Source organism: Larus michahellis, chromosome 25 (assembly GCF_964199755.1).
Source record: "Larus michahellis chromosome 25, bLarMic1.1, whole genome shotgun sequence".
Lineage (NCBI taxonomy): Eukaryota > Metazoa > Chordata > Aves > Charadriiformes > Laridae > Larus > Larus michahellis.
In genome coordinates, this window is record NC_133920.1 from 1,275,881 (window position 1) to 1,300,283 (window position 24,403).

A 24,403-nucleotide genomic window follows, 5' to 3' on the forward strand; every position below is an offset into this window, starting at 1 on the left:
CCTCCCTTGCAGCTACACCTATTGCATCAATGACATGTCCAGGTGAGCAATTAAGTTATTTTTTATGGAATGTAAATAGAAAAAAAATAAACATCAGACTTATCTCTATAGAAAAGTAGCTTATTCAATGCAATGATAACATTATTATTAAAATTTATGTACTTGAGTCTCCTTCAAAAAAAAAATACAAACCCAAACACAATCTATTACTATGGGGTCATTCCTTATTTCTAGCAAGACCGTGTGTACTAACGAACTTCTGCCAGAACCCCTTTTTGGATGGGAGTGAATAACAAAACAGAATCAGATTCTATGAGAAAACTTTCTCAAAAACATTTTCCTCTGTGAAATAAGTTATTTATTGTAAATTGCTAGCAATTTAAAGTCATATTGATAATCTCATTTTGACTTGTTACTCAACAGCACTACTTGAGTCCCAAAATACAGAAAGCAACAAAAAAGCATGGAATTACAAGTCATGTATTTCCTGAACCTGCATAAAGCACCCTAATTAACATCTAAGTAGCTAGAACAAAAACAAATTTATATACATAAACTCATATTTTACAATAGGTATAAAAATGAGAAATTCTTCTTTATTTCAATGCCTCATGCCCATATAGACAGGTTTTATTCCATTTTTAAACACACATTCCCCCATGAATTTTCAGGCATTTTTAGGTTGTGAACTGCCTCTTTTGGGGGGGACCCAGTGTGACAACCCACACCCCCCCGGAAAAGGTCTTCTTTTGACTTAGAAATACCATCTGGAGTACAATTACAGCCTGACATTAAAAAAAAACAAACTACACAAACATCACACCCCACACAAAGCAGCTTTAACATCTTTGAGATGCAGTCTGCTTCACTACTGCTGAAGAGCCCCTCCCACATAGCTCTGCTCATCCCAAAAAAACCCTTAATTAAAGAGCTGCCCACACCACCTGCTGATGGCTAACTTGATGGGAGTTGACTGTACCACCTTGGCCTCAACAGTCTCATTAGATCAACGTATTAACCATATACTCTTACTGCTGTTCCCCCTAGCCCTGACTCTACAGCCCCAGGCAGCGCAGCTCCAAGCCAAACACACCCACGTGCAGCCCAACACCACACAGCACTAGAGACAACGTGACTCCAAGATGAGAGAAAACTCTCCACAAGAAGAGCGACTTTCAGACAAGAGACGCTGTCGGGCAAGAAGAGTGACAGGGCTGCAGCGCTGACACGACCAGGCTCTACAGCCAAGCCATAAAAGAGTCAAATGTAACGGACTATTCCAAGAAGTTCCTGTCAAAACGGAGATGACGTATATGCAGGAAGCATGGCTTCAAGACCCGAGAACGTAAGGATGCAGGGAAGAAATCCCAGTGCGTAACAGCAGGTGGCTAGAACTGCTAGGGCTCAGAGAAGAGAGCTGCTCAGGCAGCCGGGAACGACGCTGCAGAAGAGGACCATTCAGAAACTCCTGAGAGGCACGTCCTATCTGCACTTTAAAATTGTTATGCAAGAAAAGAAGTGCCCATTGGGCACTCTGCCAATTAGCACAGGCATTTGAGACCCTACAGGTGGTGCCCGAGGCACATGCTGTGCTCCTTGAGTGCAAAGAGAAATAAGGACACCAAAACCTAAGGAAAGTCCAAGACACAGAAGACAGAGCGCACAAACTACACAACCGAAGACACAGGCCAGAACTGCCCTGCCCAGCACACACTAGCTTTGTGCTGAAAAGTAACCCACTCCCTTCACCTACTCAGAGGAGACTGCTCCCGCATAGCCCTCTGCTCTAGCCTGACTTTAAAACTCCTCCCTGAAACTGTCAACCTTGGCCCCCCTCCAGCACCTGTCCCTCTACTTCGCTTTCAGAGGGCCAGTGGCCTGAATTCATCCTTGACAAAAAAAAAACACAACAAACAGCTAACTGATGTGTTCCTGCAGTCACCATGTTCCTCTTCATCAGCAAAACAAAAAGAAATCACAGCTCCAGCAGTGACCACCATGACAGTAGATGCCAACCTCTTCCACAACACCCTCATCCTCAGAGGTGCCATGGCAATCCACTCACCTGCTTCACGTCGATTCCAGTCGGAGGCTGCCGCAACAATTATTTATGGCACTTAAGATACCAACAAACACAAAATTACCATTGCATTTCTGCAAAATCATCAGTCCCGTGCTCCTCCTCCACACTGTCCAGCTCACCTCAAATGCAAGAGACTAGAACAGACCAGACCCTGTCGACACCCAAATCCAAATGCAAAACCGATATGACAGAGACTGATGAACCCACCTCCTTTTCCTAGCCAGCCCCCAGCGCCAAAACTTTAGAAACCCCTTCTCTTCTCCTCAACCGTCAGGGAAGGAGCCTCACTTCTTCCTGACAGCTCCCATCCTGTATTTGCAACCCTGAACCCCCTACGCCGGCTGCTTCTCAGGAGCAGCTCTTCTGAGCTGTGCCCTGCGTTTGGCAGGCACCTCCTATCTTCTGTCTTCCCACAGGCTCTGGGCTCTGCATCAGACCCACAAAACAAATAATGTCCTGACACAATCTATGAGGGGCCCGCTGCCAGCTGCAAAAACTCTAGGGACACTGTGGCACTCCATGGGCAACGGGGAAAGGTGATGAGCCATGCCATACCCTGAACGACGCTATGCCTTACATCCCTGCTGCTTTCTTGAGAAATGCTAGTGCCATATATGCAGATGCATACAAAACGCTCACCCTAACCCCCATAAGATAATCTCATCATCAACCCAATTAAGAGAAACAATATCAGCAATTTACACAGCATACTGCAAAACTGGTGAAAAACCCACAGTTCTATCTTCAATAAAGTCAGAAATTCTAGGAAAATGCAGTGCTCCTAGAACAAAGAAAAGCATACTATTAACCATCTGGGCACCCCCTAAACACTCATCACAAAGTTATGACCCGAAAAAAAAGGAAAAAAAAAGGAGCATACCAGTCAACTTTCTACCATACAGGCAGCTGGATGTTTACTGCTCCCGAAGGTCTCAGCTCAGCCTTCTCACCTCTGCCTCCCTAAATGCCGAAACACGCCTGCCCAAACAGCTGAGCCTGTCCCAAAGCTGCAGCAAAGCGAGGGACCAGCAGAGCACCGACCCCACGGGGCCCAGCAGCAGAACGAGCTCCTGAGCCCGGGCTGGGGCTCGTGTACCCCGGGCCCCGCCCACCGCCCTCAGGCCCCGCCCACCGCCCTTCCCACAATGCCCTGGGAAAGGGGCGGGGCCAACCCCCAGACGACGTGAAGGCGGGCGGCAGCAGGAGCAGCAGCTTCGCTTCTCCTGCCTTAAGTTCCCAGCAGGCGAAGCACCACCCCTTTTTATTTCCATTTGGGACTAACCTCTGGTGATTCTCTTACCGCTTTTGTGTGATTTCTGTCCAGTTGTTGCTGTGGAGAAGAGCGCTCTGCAGGGGTTGCATTATTTTTGCGATCTTCAGATATTTTTGTGGTTAACTGATAATCGTGTTTTATCGTTTTGGAAGAGTGTTGGAAGCATATGACTTCCAGAAGACTTATGAGCATTTACGGGCTCCTGGAGGACTAAAGTGCCACAGAGACGCGCGTCGGAGGACTGAGGGGGCACTTCCGGGGTCCTGGAGGACCGAAGTGCCACAGAGACGCGCGTCGGAGGACTGAGGGGGCACTTCCGGGGTCCTGGAGGACCGAAGTGCCACAGAGACGCGCGTCGGAGGACTGAGGGGGCACTTCCGGGGTCCTGGAGGACCGAAGTGCCACGGAGACGCGCGTCGGAGGACTGAGGGGGCACTTCCGGGGTCCTGGAGGACCGAAGTGCCACAGAGACGCGCGTCGGAGGACTGAGGGGGCACTTCCGGGGTCCTGGAGGACCGAAGTGCCACGGAGACGCGCGTCGGAGGACTGAGGGGGCACTTCCGGGGTCCTGGAGGACCGAAGTGCCACAGAGACGCGCGTCGGAGGACTGAGGGGGCACTTCCGGGGTCCTGGAGGACCGAAGTACCACGGAGACGCGCGTCGGAGGACTGAGGGGGCACTTCCGGGCTCCTGGAGGACCGAAGTGCCACGGAGACGCGCGTCGGAGGACTGAGGGGGCACTTCCGGGCTCCTGGAGGACTAAAGTGCCATAGAGACGCGCGTCGGAGGACTGAGGGGGCACTTCCGGGGTCCTGGAGGACCGAAGTGCCACGGAGACGCGCGTCGGAGGACTGAGGGGGCACTTCCGGGGTCCTGGAGGACCGAAGTGCCACGGAGACGCGCGTCGGAGGACTGAGGGGGCACTTCCGGGGTCCTGGAGGACCGAAGTGCCACGGAGACGCGCGTCGGAGGACTGAGGGGGCACTTCCGGGGTCCTGGAGGACCGCGGGGTCACGTAGATGGAAACCCGGAAAACTGCCGGGCACTGACGGGGCCGCGGTAACGCGTAAGAGCCGATGCGGAGGGGCCGATGGCCGCTCTGGAGGCCGGGCGGGCGGCACCGATGCCGCTCCAGGTGGCGCGGAGCTCGCCAGAGTCCCGGCGGTCCTGGAGCGCCCTCCGGCCGCCGCTCTCTTGAGACTGCGGCCGGACGGGCCTCCGCGAAGCCGCGCCTGCGCACGAGCTGCGGAACCCACGCGGCGCCGGGGGCGGGGGCCGAGGCGGGCCGGGAGGCGCGGGCACTGCGCATGCGCCGCCCCCCACCTGCAGGACGCGCCTTCAGCCGCCAGGCGGCAGCACCCGCTCCGGTATTTACACACATCTGTACGTTTAGGGAATTCACGTTGCCCGTTTCCTACATTAACGCTTTTGATACCGAGTATCTATTTAGGCTGTCTGCCTACACACCTAGTTTGACACTAATATCTTTTTATAAACGCATCTAAGTATTTTTATATTCTAGGATCTTTCATATAACACAGAAGCACAGAATCCTTAGAGACAGAGGTTTTTATTTTGAACTTTTACATACATAATTTATATATATGTATATTTCTCATTCCCTATTTCAACGCCTCCTGCCCATAGTTACAGGTTTTCACATTTTTTAATGCATCCCAAGAATTTTCAGACATTTTGGGGCCACGACCCGCTTCTTGTGGGGGGGCAACTCCACGTAACCCCCCCCCCCCATCTCCCACTCACCTGCTCCTCTGCTGCATCATCGCTGCCCCAGTGACATCGGGGTGCCCCAAATGACACCATCACCCCCCAAGACACACACACACACACACAGACACCCTTCTATTCACCCCAAAAAAAGGCTCAAAACGCCCAGACCCAGGGCTGGCCCCTTCTCCTCAGGGGGGCTCCGCCACCGGCTGCAAACCTGGGCTGGGGCATCTCTCGAGCAGCACGAGACGCCTACGACGAGGCACCTGGAAAACAAAAATCCCCAATTATAGCTCAGCATCCCAAAAAAAACAGCACAGAAGAGAGCAGAGGAATTCCGTCAGACGGAGGGACGGGACAGGAGCTGGGGAAACAGCTCAGCTCGAAATACAGCACAGCCTTCAAAAGCCAGCGCCATCTGAACTCTTAAAAGTCAGGATTAAGACTAATCAGTGCCATTTTGAACACGTTCTTAGCGTAAGGGCGAACCCTCCGGCTGGTGCTGGGAAACGCCTGGCCCTTTCCCTTTCACTGAGAAGGTGTGCATGAAGTTTACATCCACCCAGTGAAAATACTTACCCTGGGAAAGTATTTGGCTTTCCTTCGGCGCTAATTTAACTTGCACAGCTGTGAACTGATACTATTAAACTATCCGTCTCCAAAATACACAGCTATGATTTGACCACGGGGGGTTTTTTGTGTGCTACACGAGGAGGAGGAGGGACATCGGGGCAGCGGCGCTGCCCGAGAGAGACACTACTGGCTGCCGGGAAAAGGCGGCACTGAAAGCCAGACAGAAGTAAAGTACTTCAGAGCACTCTGCCAAATAAACGGGGGGAAAACCACGTAACATTCAGTTGTCTCTCCTTTTAAACATTTCGAACAAATACCTAACTGCCCAGGTACACCTCATAAATTGTACGCTACAGCCGTGTGGCGGCTGCAGTTTAAACTACGCAAGTCAGTTTGTCGATTATACAACTCTCACTTTTTTTTTTTAGCTTCATTTAACATAGAAAAATCAGTGAGAGAAAAAACTCCTCCAAATGGTTTTACTTTTGGGGGCGGGGAATCAAATCGCCGGCGCCGCGATCCGTAGGGCTACCAAAAAGGACCGGCAGATTCGCGAATGCTTTTGGCTGTGCTGAAGGCGCAGAGGAACGCGTTTTTATGGTACCTCGACTGTTCCAACCGAGAACCCAAAGGCCGGCGATGCCAGCAACTGGGGGGAGACGCGCGGCACTTGGGCCTGCGGAAGGAAATGAACTTCCTCCCGAGGTTACAGAAAAAGGACATTGTTGAAGCCGTAACTCACCAAAACCACAACCAAAACCACAGGATTCGCCGTCACGAGTTAAACGCTGCTGATGCTTCACGGCAAAGCCTGGAGAACGCAGAGAGGCAATGCCCGTTTGTCCCGTTTTGTCCATGTCTCCTCTTTGACCTCGATCGCCCTTAGGACAGATGCCAGTATCTCAGTGAGGTTTTCGAGTACCGCTATGAAATATTTTAAAGACTTATTGACTGAGAAAGCATAAAGTTTTTATCGTGAAAGCAAAGCCTGCTTCTTCTGGACACGTGAACTCTTACAAACAGTTCCTTCCCTCTTCTAGTACAAAATTATTTTCACAGTATCGTTTGACAGTGAGCACCCAGAAAGAGAAGAATATGCTTTCAGGAAGAGAAAAATAAATGGAGGGAAGTAAGCTTTGCAGAGGCGTAACGTGCTCCAGGACAGACTTTATTTTGTTTTTAGGATTGTGAGGGACGGACTGTAAATTCCCTGCCGAGGGGCAGGAGCCCCTCCAAGCCTTCAGTGGAACGCCTCAAACACTCGCAAGGAAATAAATAACGCAGGCCTGGCCTTCAAACAGCTGATGAGGCTCACACTTCTGGCGGCTGAAAGTGTGGGAGAACTGTCTTGTGAAGACAGGTCGGTTCTGCCACTCGTGCCGTGAGCTCGCTCGTTCTCAGTTCTCGAGGCCGTTGTGTCCCATGAGTGACCTTTGCTTCATTATCCGCGAAACGCACGTGAAAGCGCACGCCCTGCATGTGCTAATGAAGATTACAGAGATCACGCTAAACATGTGTGACCATGGCACTCGTCTCTCCACCCAAATCATGGCACACGTCACCGGGGAGAAGGGAGAAACCTGAGCTGAGCCCGTCCTCAGCAAGGAGGGCGGACCGTGCTGATTCAGCAAACGTAAAAGGGGAAAATAAGTGCCCCGAGGGAACAAAAAAGAAACAAAAGAAATAGATAGTGCCTGGGAAGATTCTTCCCAAGAAAGAAGAAGATTATGCCTGGGAAGAATCCCTGAAAAAGACGCTGGAACCAGGACCCGTGATCTCTTTATCTCTGTCTTTTTCTCTGTCTTTTCCTCTCTCTGTCCCTCAGTTTCTCTTTTCTCTTGGAATTGTTAAGTAACAGTTAGAGCTGTGAAGTAATGACCTTAAGTACGACCTTAAGCACCGCTTGCCGTAAGTTGTCCTACACCTGTTGTTAACTAACACAATGTACACCCCAACACCTGCCATAATTTTTTATATACCTAACCAATTATCGTGGGCTTGTTAAGATCTATACTAACCATTTTGGTAAGCTAATAAATGTTTCTGTGTGGACCTTGAGATTTATCTCACCTTAGTCTGTGCCGCTGAGAATTTACAAATCTGAAGTCACTTACCCTCCCCTCTTTCCTGACAGCGGGAAGCGACAAGGATTTTGTTAAAATATTTCACAGAAAAACTATAGGAGGAGTGCTGGCACATCCTTCACGTTAACTTCAGAGCCCACACTACAAGTACCTCAGGAAAAAAGCAGACGCGCATCGCAGACGCACCTCGTACTCGCAGAGCACTCCGGATTCTTTCCGTCTGTCCTGTACCATCACGGCAGAAGGAAGGGCGACCACGGAGAAACGCTGGCAGCTGGCATTCTGCCAAGACAGGAAAAAAAACTTCTGGCATAAAGCTAGGTGGCAATCTAAAGCGTCCTTCTTTCGTGAAGGTCTGTGAAGACTGCAGCCAACGGAGGCTCCTGATGAGCGGGACACGGCCCCAAAGCCTGGGACTCACCGCAGCTCCTGCTTTCAGCGCTGCCCACAGAATTTTCCAGTTCAGGTGCCTCTTTCTTTCTCTGTCCCTTCCTCTTCTGCAGCGCTGGTCACTTGACCATCCTCCACCTAAGAGAACACAGCGGTGTCTTACAGCTCTTGCGATGTGAAGCTTCCCAGATGTGCAGCCTTGCACACACACAACCCTTCCCCATGGCCATACCGTGATTTTGGATACGCGTACGGACCCTGCGGTACATATCAGCAATCTGGTCTGCTGAGGACAACTCAGAGGGGACCCTTCCTCACCCAGAAATGCTTGGCTGTCTCTTCCCTGCCGCAGGAAGCACCTTCTGGCTCAATCACCTTGATGTCGTTCTCTGGCTGTTTCACGTTTTTCAAGCATCTTAAGCTTCACCCACAGCAGCTCCTGTTCAAAGCCAGTAAACGTCCACCAGTCCCAGGTCGCCCACACCAGGAGGGAGAACGGGGCTGAACGGAGACAGCCCAGGCAAGTCTGTGGCAAAGGCAGCCCACGACAACCCCGGGGAGGAGCGGACAACCGCGGCCTCCGGGAGAGAAAGAGAAGGGGCAGCAGTTCCCTGACCACTCGCCCCAGCGGGAGCCCCCCCTGCGGCAGGAGCTCCTGGAGACGCTGCTTTCCCCACCCGGATGCTCCTGGCACCTGCATCGAGAGGCGACAAAGCGCAGCCGGGGGCGGCCGCCGCTGTCGGGAACAGGACGGGGGGAGGACATCTGCCGGCAGCGCCTCGGCTGGGGAGGAGGGCCGGGGCCCGTCTCCTCGCAAAGGAACAGGGAGTGGGGGGGACGCCGGCCCGGGAGCGGGGGGGGGCCGGCCCGGGAGCCCGGGGACGCGGGGGGAGAACCGTCCCGATGGGGGGGGACGCGAGGTGGGGAGGGAGGAGGAACCGTCCCGGGAGCGGGGGGGTCCGAGCCGGAGGACGCGAGGGGGGGGGCCGGGGCCGGCCTGGGAGCCCGGGGACGCGGGGGGGGGGGACCGTCCCGGGAGCGGGGGGGTCCGAGCCGGAGGACGCGGGGGGGAACCGTCCCGGGAGCGGGGGGGTCCGAGCCGGAGGACGCGGGGGGGGGGGGGGCCGGGGCCGGCCTGGGAGCCCGGGGACGCGGGGGGGGGGGACCGTCCCGGGAGCGGGGGGGGGTCCGGCCTGGGAGCGGGGGCCGCCTACCATCCTCCCGCCCGACGGAAACGCGGCCGGCAGACGCCGCTCCCCACGTGACCACCCGGAAGTAACGTACCGGAAAACTACATCTCCCGTCGTGCCCTGCGCCCCACGTGACCGCCCGGACCCACCCACACCCCCCCCCCCCTACGCACACACGATAACGCCTGGTGTTTGCGGGGGTTTTTCTAATCTTTTTATTATTATTATTTCTGCCATTAAAAGTACAAAGAGTCGAGTCCGGGGTGGGGGGCCAGGAGCCTGCCCCCTCCGGGGGCCCCGCTAGCGCTCGGGAGCTTCTCCCCGCGCTGGGCGCCGGCCCCCCCCCCCCCCCCCCCCGGGCCAGGGGCGGGGGCCGAGGCCGAGGCGGCGCCCCCGGGGTGCAGCTCTTATTGCTACGGAACTGGGGTCTCCCCGGACCCCCCCTTCCCCCCCCGGGGGACTTGGGGGTCCCCGGGGCGGAGCCCCCCCCGGGGGTTGAGGGGGTGTGGGGGGGTCAGGCCTTGGGGGGTGGAGGGAGCCCCAGACGCCTGGGCCCTTCACCCGCCCCGTGGAGTCGCGCACACACACGGGTCGGGGCGGGGAGGGGGGAGAGGGGGGAGTAGGTAATAAATATTTACATTAACAATAAGTTAAAACTACAAGAAGCTGCAAAGGGGCACGACACGACGCAACGCAAAAAGCGGGAGGGGGAAGGGGATCCCGGGGTCCCAGGGCTGAGGGAAGCCAGCGAAGAATCGGAAATAAATAGGAACCAAAACCACCGAAAAGCAAGAAATTATCCCGACGGAGAAGAGAAAATAAATAATGATAGCAGTAGTAATAACAACAACGACAACAATAATAATTAATAAGAATAACGATAATGATAATAATAATAATGAGGATGGGGCTGGTATAGGGGATGCGGCCTGTTGGGAGGGTCGGAGTTTCAGGGGCTTTTCTGCCCTTTCCTTTGGCCAGGACACTCGAACTGGCCAAGTAAAAGCACCCACCCCAGCGACCTTAGGAGGTGGGGGCTAAAAATGCCCATTTTGGGATGCTTGGAGAAGGGTGGGGACAGGGTAGTGTGGACAAGACCCTCCCCCCGGATTGGGGGTGCTCAGGGGCAGGGGACCCCCCACCACCACCCCACAGCGGCCTCCACCTGACGGCATTTTAGTGCCATGGCCACCACCCAGCCCCCCTGCAAAAGGTGTGGCCACCCTGCTCGGGGATTGACACCCCTGGCCATGCCTGCAGGCAACCCGGGCACGGGGGGACAGGGCACGTAACAGACTCCCACCCCTCCAACTTCCCTCCGGAGGGACGGTTTTGGGGGACTTTAGGGGTTGTTTTTTTTTCTTCTTCTCTTACAAAAATAGATGGGTTTTGTGTCTGTTGCTCTGAAGGAGTCACCGCTCTCTGTGTCGGTCTCTCTCCTCGCTACCGTTAGCGCTACCATTATTGTTATTATTTGTTATTGTTTCTTCTTTTCTCCCCCCAAAAATTCCCCTCCTCCAAAAAAAAAAAAAAAAAAAAAAAAAAAAGAAGCGGAAATAAAGAGGAGAGAGAGCAGACACCCCCCCGGACTCCTGGACCGGAGGGGAGGGGGGCACGGCCCCCGCTTGGCACCAGCCTGAGGACAAAACAAGCCGAATCGGGTGCTCCGGTTGGAGGGGGGGGTCCCTCCCCGGGGGCAGCGGCCGGAGCCGGGCTCGAACCCTCGGACCCCGGGCACCGCTCGGGGTGGTCCGGCCACCGCCAGAGCGCGCGGTGTCGGAGGCGTGGCCTCCGGGCTGGGGGCGGGGTTAAGCACGGGGCTACATGGGGGCGTGGATTAACGGTGTGGGGCGTGGCTAACATCGGGGGCGTGGCTTGCGCGGGGCGTGGCTCAGCCTCGGGGGCGTGGCTAAGACTCGGGGGGCGTGGCTAAGACTCGGGGGGCGTGGCTCCCCGCTGTCCCTCCCCCGTGGGGTCCCCTGTGGTTTCCCAGCACACACACACACACCCCACCCCCCCCCCGGGGGCAGGACACCGCTAAGGGGGGGTCAGGACAGCCCTAAGGGGGGGACACCCCACGTCTCCCCACACTGGGGCACACGACCTCCCCAGAGGAGGGGAAAAAAAAAAAAAAAAGGCGGGGGGGAGGCGGGGGGAAGGTCTGGCACCGGCCTCAGGGGGCGCTGGGGGTCCCCGGGGGTACCTGGGCTCGCTGGGGGTCGCCGCGGCTTCAGGTGCTGGGGGAGAGGCCCCACCTCCAGTGTCCCCGCAGTGCCCGGCGTGGGGGGGGGGGGGGGGGCGGGTGTCCCCCACAACATCTCTGGTGCTGGGGTCTTTGGGGTCCCAACGGCATTCTCGGGGGGCTTTGGAGGTGACACCCCCTGCACCGGCTCCATATCCAGACTCCTTCACGATTCCCAGGGTTCTGGGGGTGCCTGGGACGTCCCCAGTGTGTCCTCAGTGTCCCGGTGGTTCTCCAGTCTTTCCAGGGTCGGGGGGTGGGAGGATCTCCAGGGACATCCCCGCCAGCGTCCAAGAGCTCTGGGGCACCTGGGGGAGTCCTCGGGTTGTCCCTGGTGCCTGGGGGAGAAGTGGGGGTGTCCTTGGTATCCAGACTGTCCTTCGCATGTCCCCATGGGATCCTTGGTGCCCACGGAAAGGGTCTCCAGGTGTCCGAGCAAGTTCTCCATGGTCTCCAGGGTAGGGAGGTCCCCACAGTGTCCTTGGTGGCTGGGGGGGGGGGGGAGCGGTCCCCACGGTCTCCAGGATATCCTTGGGGTGTCCCTGTGGTGTCCTTGGTGCCCGTGGAGGGGGTCCCCAAGGTCGCCAGGTGTCCAGGGGGGTTCTCCATGGTCTCCAGGGTGTCCTTGGTGCTCGTGGGGGTCCCCGTGGCCTGGTGGTGCCAGGGGACCCGGTTCCGGGGGCTGGGGGCCCAGCAGGGTGGGGCTCAGGCCTTGTGCTGTTTGCTGGTCTTGAAGGAGACCTGGAGCACGCGGTCGCCCAGGCGGTAGCCGTTGAGGCTGGCGATGGCCATGGCTGCCTCCTCATAGTTGGTCATGGTGACGAAGCCGAAGCCCTTGCACTTGTTGGTGGCGAAGTCACGTATGACCTTGACATTGGTGACAGCACCGAAGGGCCCGAAGAGCTGCCAGAGGACGCTCTCATCTGCTTCGGGTGCCAGGTTGTAGACAAAGATGCACCAGCCAGTGCTGGGGGCCCCCAGGCCCACCCCGGCCAGCCCTGGCACCGCCTCAATGGCCAGCGGGGAGAACCTGGGCAGCAGCGACAGCGGGCTGGCCTGGGGTCAGGGCGCCCGGACACCAGGTTGCCCCACAAGGACATGTGGGTCCCCTCCTGCCAGGGTCCCCATCCCAAACATGGGGCTGGGGGTGCAGAGCTGGACTTGGGGAGGGGAGGGGGGGGAGGGGCCATTACCTCTTCACTCCGTAGGCCACATTCAGCAAGTTGTCGAGCCTGGAGGGGACAAGAGGCCATCAGGGGGGACACAGAGGCGTGCTCGTGTAGGCGTCTCTTTGCCACGCGGGTATCCCCACACCCTGTGGTGGCCCCATCCCCGGCGCGGGGGTGCCCTCATGGTGCTGGGGATGTTCCCATGCCCTGCGGTGGCCCCATCTCTGGGGGGGGGTGCCCCCGTTCCCAGGGATCTCCCACCCCCGGGGCCCCCAGGCACATCAGGCTCACCGGAAGCGCTGCGGGGGGTGGTGCAGGGGGCCGTAGCGGCGGGCGCTGGGGCAGAGGCTGAGCAGGGACCCCCCCGACTTCTGTCCTGGGCTGTTGGCGAACTTGACGGTGATGGGCTCGGCGGCGCCCAGCGGTTTCTGCCCGTGCAGCCCCCGGACGGCTTCCTCTGCCTCCACGCGCTTGTCGAAGCGGATGAAGCCCACCCCCCGCGAGACACCTGCACAACATGGCGTCCGGGGGACAGAGCCCTGAGACCCCACTACACAGCCGTGGGACTCAGGCATCCAGGGAATTCCACCCCCCTCCCAGGCGCCCGCGCTGCCCACCCACGGCATCCAAGAAACGTTCCCCCATCCCCTTGACCCCTCTGGGAAACCAGGCGCTTGGGCAGATTCCACGCACCCTCCCCCTTCCCCAGGGGACACGGGTGTCCAGGCGCACCTGTGACCTGGTCGACGAGGATGCGGGAGGTGATGATGCGGCCATACTGGGAGAAGAGCTGCTCCATCTCCTTCTGCCCCATGGCCTTGGGGAGGCCGCTCACGTAGAGGTTGGCATCACGGATGGAGGCCGAGCTGGGCCGAGCATAGGACACCTGGGGTGGGGAGGGGGGGGTGGTGGTGTCAGCCCTGGGGACCAAGGTGTCTGGGTGCCAGAGCTGCCTCCCACCCATGGGCCCCTCCCCAGGGACCCAAGCATCTGCCCCCCCCTCCAAGGACCCACCCAGTGTCCACCCCTGGCAAGGACCCCACCATCTGCCCCCCTCCCCAAGGCGTCCCCTTGGGTGCCTGCCCCCTCCCACCCCCCCCCCAGTGCCTACCCCCCACCCCCCACCCCCCAAGGGACCCCAGTGTCTGCCTGCTCTGAGGGACCCCAGCACCTGCCCCCCCTCCCCGAGGCACCCCCTGCTGCCCGCTGCCCCGAGGGACCCCGGCATCCAGCACCTTGATGGTCTTGGTCTGCAGCTTGAGGCCGTTGAGGGTGCTGATGGCCTTGTCGGCATCACCCGCTTCAACGTAGTTGACAAAGCCGTAGCCCAGGCTCTGCCCTGGGGTGCGGGGTCAGCATCAAGGGTGTCCCCAGCACCAGGCCGTCACGCCATCCCCGGTCCCCGTCCCCTCCCCACCCCTGTCCCCAAGGCCTGTTTCTATCCCATCTTCATCTCCGTCCCCATGGGTCCTCATGTGTCCCCACATCCCTGTACCAGAGATCAGGTCAGGACCTGACGTCCCCAGAGAGGTTCCTGAAGTTCTCCCTGTCCCCACAATCCCATCCACATGCCCATCCCTGTCCCAGTCCCCACAGGCCCCCACATCCCATCTCCCCATGTCCCAGTGTCCCATCCACTACGTCCTGTCTCCCCATGTCCTGTGTCCCATCTCCCCATGTCCCGCCTCCCCGCGTTCCCATCTGGCCCTGTCCCCATCTCCCATCTGCCTGTGTCCCCCTGTCCCAGCTCCCCATGTCTCTGTGTCCCATCTCCCCTGTCACGTACCGGTGACCTTGTCGCGGACCAGCTTGCAGGACTCAATGTCCCCGAGGCTGCCAAAGAGGCTCCGCAGCTCCTCCTGGCTCATGCTCTGGGGCAGGTAGTTGACGATCAGGTTGGTTTTGCTGTCGTCGGCCGCAGGGGGACCCGGGGGGGCCCCATTGGGCAGCGCCGCTGCCACCCCCGGCCCTGGCACTGCCACCACCGGCACAGCCACAGGGACAGGGCCACAGCCTGACGGACCCGGGGTGCTGGGAGCCTGGGCCTCCACCGTGCTCAGGATCTGCTGAGGGGACGAATGGGTGTCACCAGGGCGTCACCATCACAGGGACAGCAGATGGAGGGGGACAGGGGGACAGTGGAGGGACAGGGACACCAGGGCCATGGGGACAGCGCAGGCACAAGGAGACAGGTGTGGGGAACCCCAGGCAGCGGCGACACAGAGTCATCACCGAGGCGAAGCGGGGCTGGAGCCATGGGGGGGGAACAGCCGGACACGGCAGCGGGGATGAGGACACCGAGGAGAGGGGACACAGAACAGGGACAATTCGGGGGGGCGGGGGGGGACATGGGGGCAGCGGGCTCTTCGGGGCCCAGACGCCTGGGTCCCCGCAGGCTGCCCCTCCTCCCCCCCAGCGGGGCAGGAGGGGACCCCGGCGTCCGGGTTCCCGCCGCCCCAACGCGGGAGGGGACCCAGGCGTCCGGCGCGCCCCTCCCCCCGGGGGATAATCCCCCATTGTGCAGCGGAGCCCCCGCCCCTTCCCCCCCCTCACCCCCCCCGCACAATAGCGGGGGACAATGGGCCTTTGTCGCCGGGAGACGGGACACCCGGGGCCGCCAGCCACGGCCGCGGGACCCAGGCGCCCGGGGGCTGCCCGCCGTGCCCGGCGGGGTGCGGACCCGCGCGCCCGGGAGCTGACCAGGGGCTGAAACGGGCGGAGGGGCCGCGCGGCCGGGCCCCCCGCCGGGGAGCGGGGCGGAGCGGGGGGACCCGCGCCTTTAAGGGCAGGGCGGCCGAGGGGGCCAGCGGGAGCCAGAGAGCGTCGGTCTGCCCGTTCGTCCGCCCGCGGGAGCCAGCGGCGGCAGCCCCGAAATTGGCCGGTGAGAAAAGTGAAAGCAGAAAAGCCGAAAATCACCAAATCGGATTTGAGAAAATGGGATTTACCAGGCGGCAACACAGCGACACGCACAGACACACACACACACACACGGACGCACAGACACACAGCCAACGCAGCGACGCACGCCTCTGCTGCGCAGAGACAGGGACACGCGTGTCTGCGTGTACAGGCATCTCCTCCCCACACATGTGCGTCTATGTGCCCGCACACTGAAGTGTTACACGCGCGTGGAGCTGGGTGCAGGCCCCTCTGCCTTGTGCACACACGTGTGTGTGCGGCAGCGGCTCTACGTGGCCCAGGTGCCAAATGGAGGAGAAGGATGGGGGGGCCTGGGGGACACGGAGGGGGCTGGGTCCCCACCCCGCCCTTGCACACACGTGTCCCACACAGGGACGCGGGGCACACCTGTGTCCTCGCACAGCAGATGCCCATACGCAGGCTGACACAGGCCGTGTGATGGGCCCATGCCCCCGTTGCACGCACATACGTGTGCCCTCAACATAGGACGCACACGCATGTGCGTGCGGCTCTCGTGGCGCTCCCATCCCCGCCCAAGCGTGTCACACACTTGCAGGGCCGTCGCACAGCGGGGACACGATGGGGACGTGGGGGAGGGAATGCTGGGGGGCTGGAGGGCGAGTCGGAGCACCACGGGAAGGGGGGAGGAACGGGACACGGAAAGCAGGGGATGCTGGATGATGGGGAGCTGGGAGGAGGTGGGGGGGGGGGCACGGGACGGGGCTTTCGGGAGATGAAGGATGATGGGGGTGCCGGCCGCACCCCCCCCCGACGACACCCCCAACCCCCGCGGCCCCTCCCCTGGCTCCTACCGTCACCATCGTCGCGGGGCCGCAGCGGCTGCTCGTAGGGTGGGGGGGGCCACACGGCCCGGCGGGCTCGGGGGGCTGCAGGGGGTCCCGAGGCCGGGGCGGTGGGGGGGCCTCCGGGGGTCTCGGGCGCAGCGTCGGGCGCTGCGAGCAGCGGCCCCGTCGGTCCTTTAAACGTCCTTGGGCGGCCGCGGGGCGGGGCCCCCCCAAACCGCCGCGGTGGGCGCGGCCCGGCCCCCCCCCCCCCAACCCGCGATGGCTCCGTCCGCCCCTCCGCCCGCAGGTGGGTCGGTCCACGCACACACGCACCCCCCGCCGATACCCCAAAATGGACCGCCCCCCCCCCGGCGAAGCCCATTGGCTGCCGAGCGGGCGGGGCCCCCCGACGCCCCCAGGACCCCCTGTAGACACCGCCCATAGCCACCGCCCCCCCCCCCCCCCCCCCCCGGCCTCGCCCACGTGACCCGGAGGGGGGGCGGGGGAAGGAGAAGGAGGAGGAGGAGGAGGGGATGGAGGAAGCGGCGGGGGAAAGGAAGGAGGAGGGGGTGATGGCAGAGGAGGAGGAAGGTCGGGGGGGGGGGGGGATGAAGGAGGCGGCGGCGGGCGGGGGGAGGTGCAGCGAAGACTCCGCAGCGGGGCGGGGTGGGGGTAGGACCCAGGCGCCGGGGCGGGGCAGCCGCCGGTTCAGCACCGGGGACAGCGCCGGGACGGGCGTGGGGCAGCGGCGGGTCCGTTCCCCCCCCCGCGGGGAGTCCCGGAGCCTCCCCGGGCACCCCCCGGTCCCCCCCTCGCCCACCCCCGCCCCGGGTCTCCCCGACAGAGAGTGGGAAGCAGCAAGTAAAAGCCATCACTTTAATGGAACTGGGGGGGGGGGGGGGGAGGGGGGCCCGGGTGCCCCCCCCCCACCAAGACAAAACCAGGGTCCCCACTAGTCTTGTCCCCCCCGTCTCACCCCCAGTTTCCCCGGGGGGGGGGTTGGCGGGGGATGACAAGAGTCAGGAAATAAATAAAGGGTGAGTGGGGGGCCCAGGGCAAGGGGTGGAGCTGAGGGTGCCCTGTGCGGGGGGGTCTGTGGTCAGGATCCCCAGGGGGAAATTCCCCACCTCCACGTGCCACGAGGCGACACAGGGAAGTCGGAGTGACCCGGGTGAGGGGGGGGCGGGGGGGTGGTGGTCCAGACCGCCCCACTAGGTGCCACGGGGCTCGGGGTGGCTCTTGAGCGCGTGGAACTTGAGTCCCTCGGGGCGCTGGAAGCGCCTCCCGCAGCGCTCGCAGGGGAAGGGGCGCAGCGCGGCCCCCCCGTGGCGCCTCATGTGCCAGGTCAGGGAGGCACGTTGGCGGCAGCGGTACCCGCAGACCTCGCACCTGGGGGGGGCAAAGGGGGGGTGAGGGGTACCTGCCGACCTCGTGCCTGGGGGATGGCTCCCTGGTGCTCCCCCGGCCTTGCCACTCACTGCAGGGGGGTCTCCCCGGTGTGCGTCCGCCTGTGCACCTCCAGGTGGTTCTTGCGCTTGAAGGATTTTCCACAGGTCTCACAAGTGAACTCCCGCAGACCTGGAGGGGGAGACATTGGGGGGACACGCAGCGGGGGGACGCGGGGGGGGGAACGCGCTGGGGGGGGACGCGGGGGGGCTCACCAGAGTGGATGACCATGTGCCGGCGCAGGTGGTTGGCCAGGTAAAACCTCTTCCCGCAGCCGGGCTGGGGGCACTGCTGGGTCCGGCCCTTGCGGTGCACCAGGTTGATGTGGTTCTGGGGGGGGGGCGGGGGCAGAGAGGTCAGGGTGGCACCCCAGGGGACTCCGGAGGGAGCAGGGTAGCCCCAGAGGGGGCCGCACCTGGAAGCTGCTGAGAGCAACATAGACCTGCCCGCAGCCCGCATAGGGACAAGCGATGGGCTCTGGCAGCTCCTTGGGGTCAGGGTGGGGGGCACGGCCCCGCCTGCTCCGCCGCCGTCTGCGAGGAGGGGGGGGTAACAGCACAGCCTGGGGTGAGCCCTCACAGAGGCCACAGCACAGGGGGTCCCCCCAGGCATTGGGGGGACCTTGTCCAACGCCCCTTGATGTGCTTGCAGACTCCTAAACCCCTTCACAAACCCGAATAACTCCTCCCACCCAAGAACACCCCCGAAGACCTCCCCCAACCCTACAAAAGACCCAACGCCTGCAGCCCCCTGAGTCCCTGAACCCCTTGTGATCCCCCCAGGGCCCCCCCAGCCCTGGCCCCATCTTCACGTCCCCACAAACTTTGGAACCTTGTAGTGACTCCCTAAAGACCCCCCAACACCTCACACTTCCCCCGAGCCCCCAGGGACACCCCAAACTCCATCGCCCTCCCCAAGACGTGAGGCTCCCCCACACACATCCTAACCGCCCTTGGGCCCCCAGGAACCCAAGCGACCCCTCCATCCCCGGCCCCTCTGACCTCTCGGGCTCTTTGGGGATCTCGTAGATGATGGCCGATACGTCACCACTCTCAGCATCTTCAGCAAGGGGGGGCGGGAGCGGCTCCCGGGGGGGCTCCGGAGGTGGCTGCGGGGGGGGCTCGGCGGCAGGGAGGGGCACCTCCTCCTGCTTCAGCCCCAGCACCTCATCCTCCTCTGCCATCATCAGGGCAAGTGAGGCACTGCCACCTCCACACCCCCCAGCACCTGATCACCTCCCCCACCCCCCCTCCCCAACCCCCCACAACCCCGAACCCTTCTGACCCTCCCAGCACCCCAATCTCCCCCAAGCCAGAGATCCTAGCACCCCGATCACTTCTGACACCGCTGTTCCCAGCGCTCCAGTCCCCCTCATCCCCACAACCCCTGTTCCCCCCGTACCTGTCTTAGGGAGGTGGGGGTCCAGGGGGGGTGGGGGGAAGGCGCCCCCCCCTTCCAGCAGAGCGCAGGGCACCTCATCCCCCCCCACGTCCAGCTGCAGCCCCCCCAGCGCATCATAGCCGGGGCTGGCCAGGATGAGGAGGGGGGGTCCCTGCAGCAGGGTAGGTGGCCCCCCCTCGGCCAGCGTCCCCCGCCCTGTGCCCAGTCGCAGAGGCAGAGGCAGTGGCACGCAGACCACAGCCTCCAGCGCTGCCCCCTGCCCCTCTGCAGCACCCTCGGCAGGGCTTGGACCCGCAGGGGGGGCCACTGCGTCCCCCCCTGGAGCTAACGAGGCCCCCCCTGGTGTTGCCTCCGAGCCTGAGCTGCAGCCCCCTGAGGAGGAGGAGCTGCCAGGAGCTGCTGCTGCAGGAGAGAGAAGATCAAAGTGAGCCCCCCCCAAAGAAACCCCCTCCGATGCCCAAAGGAGCGCCCCCATCCCCCACAAGAAACCTCCTTCAAGCCCCAAAAGAGTACACCCCCCCCCCAAAGAATTGCTCTCAAGCCCCAGAGGAGTGCCCCCACCCCCCAAAGAACCACCCTCAAGCCCCCGGGGCCCCCACCCGCAGGCCAGGCCCCCAGAGGATGCAATCAGGTCCCCCAAATTGCCCCGGCTCCCATCCCTGGGTCTCCACTACCCAGCCGTGCCCCACCGCCCAGCACGGCCATCCCCCCCACGCACCATCGTCACTGTCGCCGTCGGAGTCGGTGAGGGGCCTCAGAGGCGAGTGCAGGTCCTGGAAGTAGCGGTGCCCGCGCTCGCACTGCCAGACGGCCGTCGTGTAGAGCCCCACCGAGGGGTCCAGCTCCGCCAGCCGCGGCTCGTAGGGGCAACGCTGCCGGTGGTCCTCGTACCAGATCACCGCGTGCCGCAGGCAGTTGACGTTGCGCCGCCGCCCTGGGGGAGGGCTGCTGGCAGCCTGGCACCCCCCCGCCCCAGCCCCCACCCTACGCCCTTCCCCCCACCTCCAGCCCCTGCCCCCACCGCCCCTCAGACCCCGCCTGGGCCCCTCAGGCCTCACAGCCCCTACCTGAGCACCCCCCGAGGCCTCCCAGCCCCTGCCCGAGCCCCCCCGGCCCGGGGTGCCCCCACTCACACGCACACGCACTGTCCCCCCCAGCACTCACTTTTTTTCCGTTTGGGCTTTTTAGGGATCTGCTCCCACGGCTTCCTGTGGAGAGAGGGGCGGTGGCCTGGGGACAAGCAGGGGCGCCCCTCCCCGCGGGGGGTGGCTCGTCCCCCCCCCGAGAGCCGCAGGAGGAGAAGCAGCACCCGGTGTCCCCGCCCCGGCTCCTCCCGGGCTCCTCGGCCCCGCTCACCCGCGCCGCCCGGCGCGCTGCCCCCGCTCCAGCCCCAGCAGGTAGGCCGCCAGCTTAGCATCGCTCCAGCCGCTGCGGCGGCGCAGGTCGACCCAGGGTCCGTGCGCCTCGCCCAGGTACACCCGCCGCACGTCATACTTCTTCCGCGACTCCAGCCGCCGCCGCGCCCGGTCCGACTCCGTCAGCCGCGGCCGCCCCCGCGCCTTCCGCCCGCCACCGCCCGGCTCCGCCGCGGGGCCGGGACCGGGGCCGCCGCCGCCGCCGCCGCCCCCCGGACCCGGGCCCCGCTCGGCCGCGCTCATGCCGGGCCCGTCGCCCCGCGCCGCGGCGCGCCGCCGATGACGCCACCGCCGCTTCCGCCCCGGCTCGCGCCGTTTTTCGCGAAGGAAGGCGCGGCGGGGCGCGGGGCGCACGCGCGGAAGGAGCACGCCCGGCCCAGCCTCGCCTGCGGCTACCGCGCGTGCGCCCGCCGCGCTTCCGCCAGGCTCGGCCCGGGCGGCGTCCGGGCAGCCAGTGCGCATGCGCAGGGTGCCCTGCCCGCACCCCGCCGCGCCCGCGCCCTACGGAGCGTGTTCCCCCCGCCCCCGCGCCCCCAACCCCCCCCGTGCCCCCACTTATTTCCTCCCACACCCCCCCGTGCCCCCGGTTATCGCCCCCCCGACTCCCCCGCGCCCCCAGCCATCTCCTTCCAGCCACCCCATGCCCCCAGCTATCGCCCCCCAACGCCTTGAGCCCCCAGCGCCCACCTGCTGCCCTCACCCCGCCTCCCCCCCCGGGCACTGTCCCCGGCGGACCCCCCCCCCACAAGACACCCCTCTGTCAGCAACGTGTCCTTTATTCCCCCGGGGTTGTGGGGGGACCCCCCGGCCCCCCACCGCTGACGGTGCTGCGCCCGTGCCCCTGCGGTGGGTCGGGGGGCTGCAGCGTGGCGGGGGGAGGTGGCACCACTGCCAGGTGGGGTGCCGGGGGGGTGCCAGCCGGGGTGTCCCCCTCCTGCAGGCGGAAGACAACGGGGGTGCGTCCCAGGACGGGGTTCACTTCCTGCAGCCCTGCAATCCACTTGCCTAGCGTGTGCCGGTCGCCCGCCCCCGCCATGCAGAGCGCAAAGACGGGGCCCTCCTCCACTGTGGGGGACAGGTCAGGGGGGCGGAGGGGGCATGGGGGGCCCCCCTCACCCCTGCCCCTGCCCCCCCTGCCTTACCCTCCTCCACATCGAAGTCGTCATCGTCCCAGGGGCCGCGCTCCAGGTCCAGGTCAAGGTGCAGGGGGTAGTAGAGGCTGCGCTCAGGGTCTGGGGGGTCCTCCTGGGAGCAGGGAAAGTGGGGGCCCCTCCTACCTGTCCTGTGCCGGGGCTCCCCCCGCCCCCCAGGGCCCAGGTCCCCTCCTGTCCTGGGTCAGGGGAACCCCCTTGTGGACATGGGTAGCCCATCCCTCCCCATCCAGGCCATGGGGTCCCCTTCCCCTTCTATCCCATCCCCTCCCCAGCCCTGGGGTGCATCGGGCTCACCCGCAGGTGGGGGGGCAGGGGGTCCCCCCGCAGCACGTAGTAGCACAGGCGGGTGCTGCGCAGCCAGAGGGGGAACGGCCCCTCCACGAAGACGGGCCAATCTGGGCCATGCCGGGCCAGCAGCGCCTGCTGGTCTGGGCTCTGGGCACCTGTGAGGGGGAAAAGGGGGAGCTGGGGACCCCATGCCAGCACTGGGGACCCCAAACCCCCACACAAGGCTCTCCACACCCAACGCCGCGGGGTTCCCTCTACACCAGGCTCCCCCGAATGCCTGGGTCCCTTGCAGACGGCAGGGTCTCCAACCCCCCCCACACTGTGCCACCTCGCAAACTGGGTCCCCCCAAACACACGGCTCCCTGCCCCAGACACATTCCCCCCCGCCCCAAGATGTCCACGTGCCTCCCCGACACACGGGTCCCCGTGTGTCCCCTGACACTCACCGACGATGTAGGGCTGGACGGAGCCCTCGTCATCCCCCTCGTCCGGCACTGGCCGCTGCAGGAGGGAGACGGTGTCACCAGCTGCCCCTTAACGGCCCACGGACATCAGGGCCTCGCTGGGGCACCGTGTCCCCAAGGGCTCCCCCCCCAGCCCCAGCCATGGTGACAGAGAGGACCCCTCTGCAACCCCGTCCTCACGTCTGATGCCCCTAGCTCCCCGTCCCCATGTCCCCCATCCCCATGTCCCACCTGGTAGACAGTGATGCTGGTCCCCCACCGCCCCCCATCCACCCATTCCTGTGTCCCCATGTCCCCCCATGTCCCCTGGTGTGTCCCATCCCCCTGTCCCACCTGGTAGATGGTGATGCCGGTCTCCTGCCCCCATCCGCCCATCGCCATGTCCCCCAGTGTCCCCATCCCCACATCCCCTGTCGCCACGTCCCCTGTCATGTCCCCCATCTCCATGTCCCACCTGGTAGACGGTGATGCGGGCGTCGGGGTCATTGGCGATCCGGCGCAGACCCAGGCGGGCGGTGGCCAGGCCGGGGGGCGGCAGGCAGGGGGGCAGGGGGTGGGGGTCCACGTGGCGCAGCCGTGGCAGCCAGTACAGCATCCGCTGGCACTTGCGCACGGGGCGGCTGCGGGGCCCGAAGACCCCCAGGAGCAGAAACCGCGTCTCCGCGTCCGGCATCACGCCTGCACAGGGACCCGGGTGTCCAGGCGTCCGTGGGGACCCAGGCATCCGCGCCCCCTCCCAAAGCAATTGGGCACCCCCTCCCCAAGAAACCAGTCACCCCCTCCCCGGGGCACCCAGGCATCCAGGCCCCCTCCCCAGGGGCTGGCACCGCCTCCCCCCTGCCCACACCCACCGTATCGCTCCATCTGCTCCAGGATCTGGAGGCCGCACTCCTGCTGCCGGGGGAAGGGGGCCAGTAGGCGCTGGATGGGCCCGCGGGGCACCCATGGCCCACGGGGCAGCAGCCGCAGCAGGCGGTGGTAGGCCTCCCGCTCCCGGGCCACCCCCAGCGCCGGCATGGCCGCCAGCGCCGCCGCCACCAGCTCCAGCCTCCCCACGCGCCGCCCGGGTGCCTGCTCCAGCGCCGTCAGTGCCGCCGCGAAGGCTGTGGGGCCCCGGTCCTTGTCCTGCGCCCCGCGGGGGGGGCTGCGCCGCGACGGGGCCCACCGGGCGTCCCCCGAGGCGTCCCCGGAGGCGTCCCCCGAGGCGTCCCCCGAGGCGTCCCCCCAGGCCATCCCTGCCGGGTCCCCCGCGGGGCGGCTGCTGCGCTGGCACAGGCTCCGAGCGATCTGGGAGGGAGAAAAGGGTGGTTTAGGGGGACCGGGTGCCCCATGCTGCCACCCGGCCGAGGCACCCGCCGTGTCCCCGCCATGCCCGTGGCGACTGTGTCCCCCCCCAAACCCCCGTCCCCGTGCCCCCCGCGTCCCCCCATCCCCCGCTGTGTCCCCCGGCCCATCCCCGTGCCCCGCACCCCCCGTGTCCCCCTGTGTCCTCTCACCCCACGCCGTGTCCCCCGCACCCCCCCGTCCCTCGGCCTCCCCCCGACCCCCCCGCACCTGCGGCGCTCCCCAGCCCCCCCAGAGCCCCCGGGGCAGCGCCCCGAGCCCAGTTCAGCCTCATGACGCCGCGGGCTCGTCGCCGGTGGGGGGGGGGGCGGGCAGAAGGCAGAGGTCACGGCCGGACACCGGAATCCCCCGCCGGGTCGCGCCGCAGGGCGCCGCCATGATGCCGCCGACCCCGTCGGCCAGTGCTTCCGGGTCAGAAGGCGGGGTCTGAGGCGGAGCCAATCCCCGCCCGT

General features: G+C 63.5%; 3 protein-coding genes across 12 annotated transcripts; all 3 read right to left on the reverse strand.

The window, feature by feature from the left end:
* Positions 1-9,525: 9,525 nt before the first annotated feature.
* On the reverse strand, positions 9,526-16,860 carry ELAVL3 (ELAV like RNA binding protein 3). 5 transcript variants are annotated; one of them, XM_074567213.1, is made up of 7 exons: positions 16,467-16,860; positions 14,522-14,801; positions 13,971-14,074; positions 13,468-13,621; positions 13,027-13,243; positions 12,760-12,798; positions 9,526-12,622 (listed from the first exon to the last, which is right to left on the reverse strand). In XM_074567213.1, exons 1-7 carry the CDS (start codon positions 16,473-16,475, stop codon positions 12,379-12,381), a joined length of 1,047 nt encoding a protein of 348 aa, XP_074423314.1. In that variant the 5' UTR covers positions 16,476-16,860; the 3' UTR covers positions 9,526-12,378. The 5 variants fall into 5 exon arrangements, with proteins under 5 accessions (XP_074423314.1, XP_074423310.1, XP_074423311.1 ...); XM_074567209.1 differs by having other exon boundaries at positions 9,526-12,617; positions 16,467-16,858; XM_074567210.1 differs by having other exon boundaries at positions 9,526-12,617; positions 14,522-14,798; positions 16,467-16,856.
* Positions 16,861-17,302: 442 nt separating this feature from the next.
* ZNF653 (zinc finger protein 653) lies at positions 17,303-21,008 on the reverse strand. 6 transcript variants are annotated; one of them, XM_074567202.1, is made up of 9 exons: positions 20,643-20,999; positions 20,451-20,494; positions 20,005-20,220; positions 19,287-19,685; positions 18,887-19,061; positions 18,301-18,418; positions 18,101-18,215; positions 17,918-18,017; positions 17,303-17,828 (listed from the first exon to the last, which is right to left on the reverse strand). In XM_074567202.1, exons 1-9 carry the CDS (start codon positions 20,942-20,944, stop codon positions 17,651-17,653), a joined length of 1,647 nt encoding a protein of 548 aa, XP_074423303.1. In that variant the 5' UTR covers positions 20,945-20,999; the 3' UTR covers positions 17,303-17,650. The 6 variants fall into 6 exon arrangements, with proteins under 6 accessions (XP_074423303.1, XP_074423302.1, XP_074423307.1 ...); XM_074567201.1 differs by having other exon boundaries at positions 19,287-19,688; positions 20,643-20,992; XM_074567206.1 differs by having other exon boundaries at positions 19,287-19,688; positions 20,005-20,059; positions 20,643-20,926.
* Positions 21,009-21,459: 451 nt separating this feature from the next.
* On the reverse strand, positions 21,460-24,396 carry ECSIT (ECSIT signaling integrator). The gene is made up of 7 exons (XM_074567207.1): positions 24,162-24,396; positions 23,459-23,894; positions 23,062-23,285; positions 22,590-22,644; positions 22,150-22,298; positions 21,844-21,946; positions 21,460-21,766 (listed from the first exon to the last, which is right to left on the reverse strand). Exons 2-7 carry the CDS (start codon positions 23,838-23,840, stop codon positions 21,477-21,479), a joined length of 1,203 nt encoding a protein of 400 aa, XP_074423308.1. The 5' UTR covers positions 23,841-23,894; positions 24,162-24,396; the 3' UTR covers positions 21,460-21,476.
* Positions 24,397-24,403: the final 7 nt, after the last annotated feature.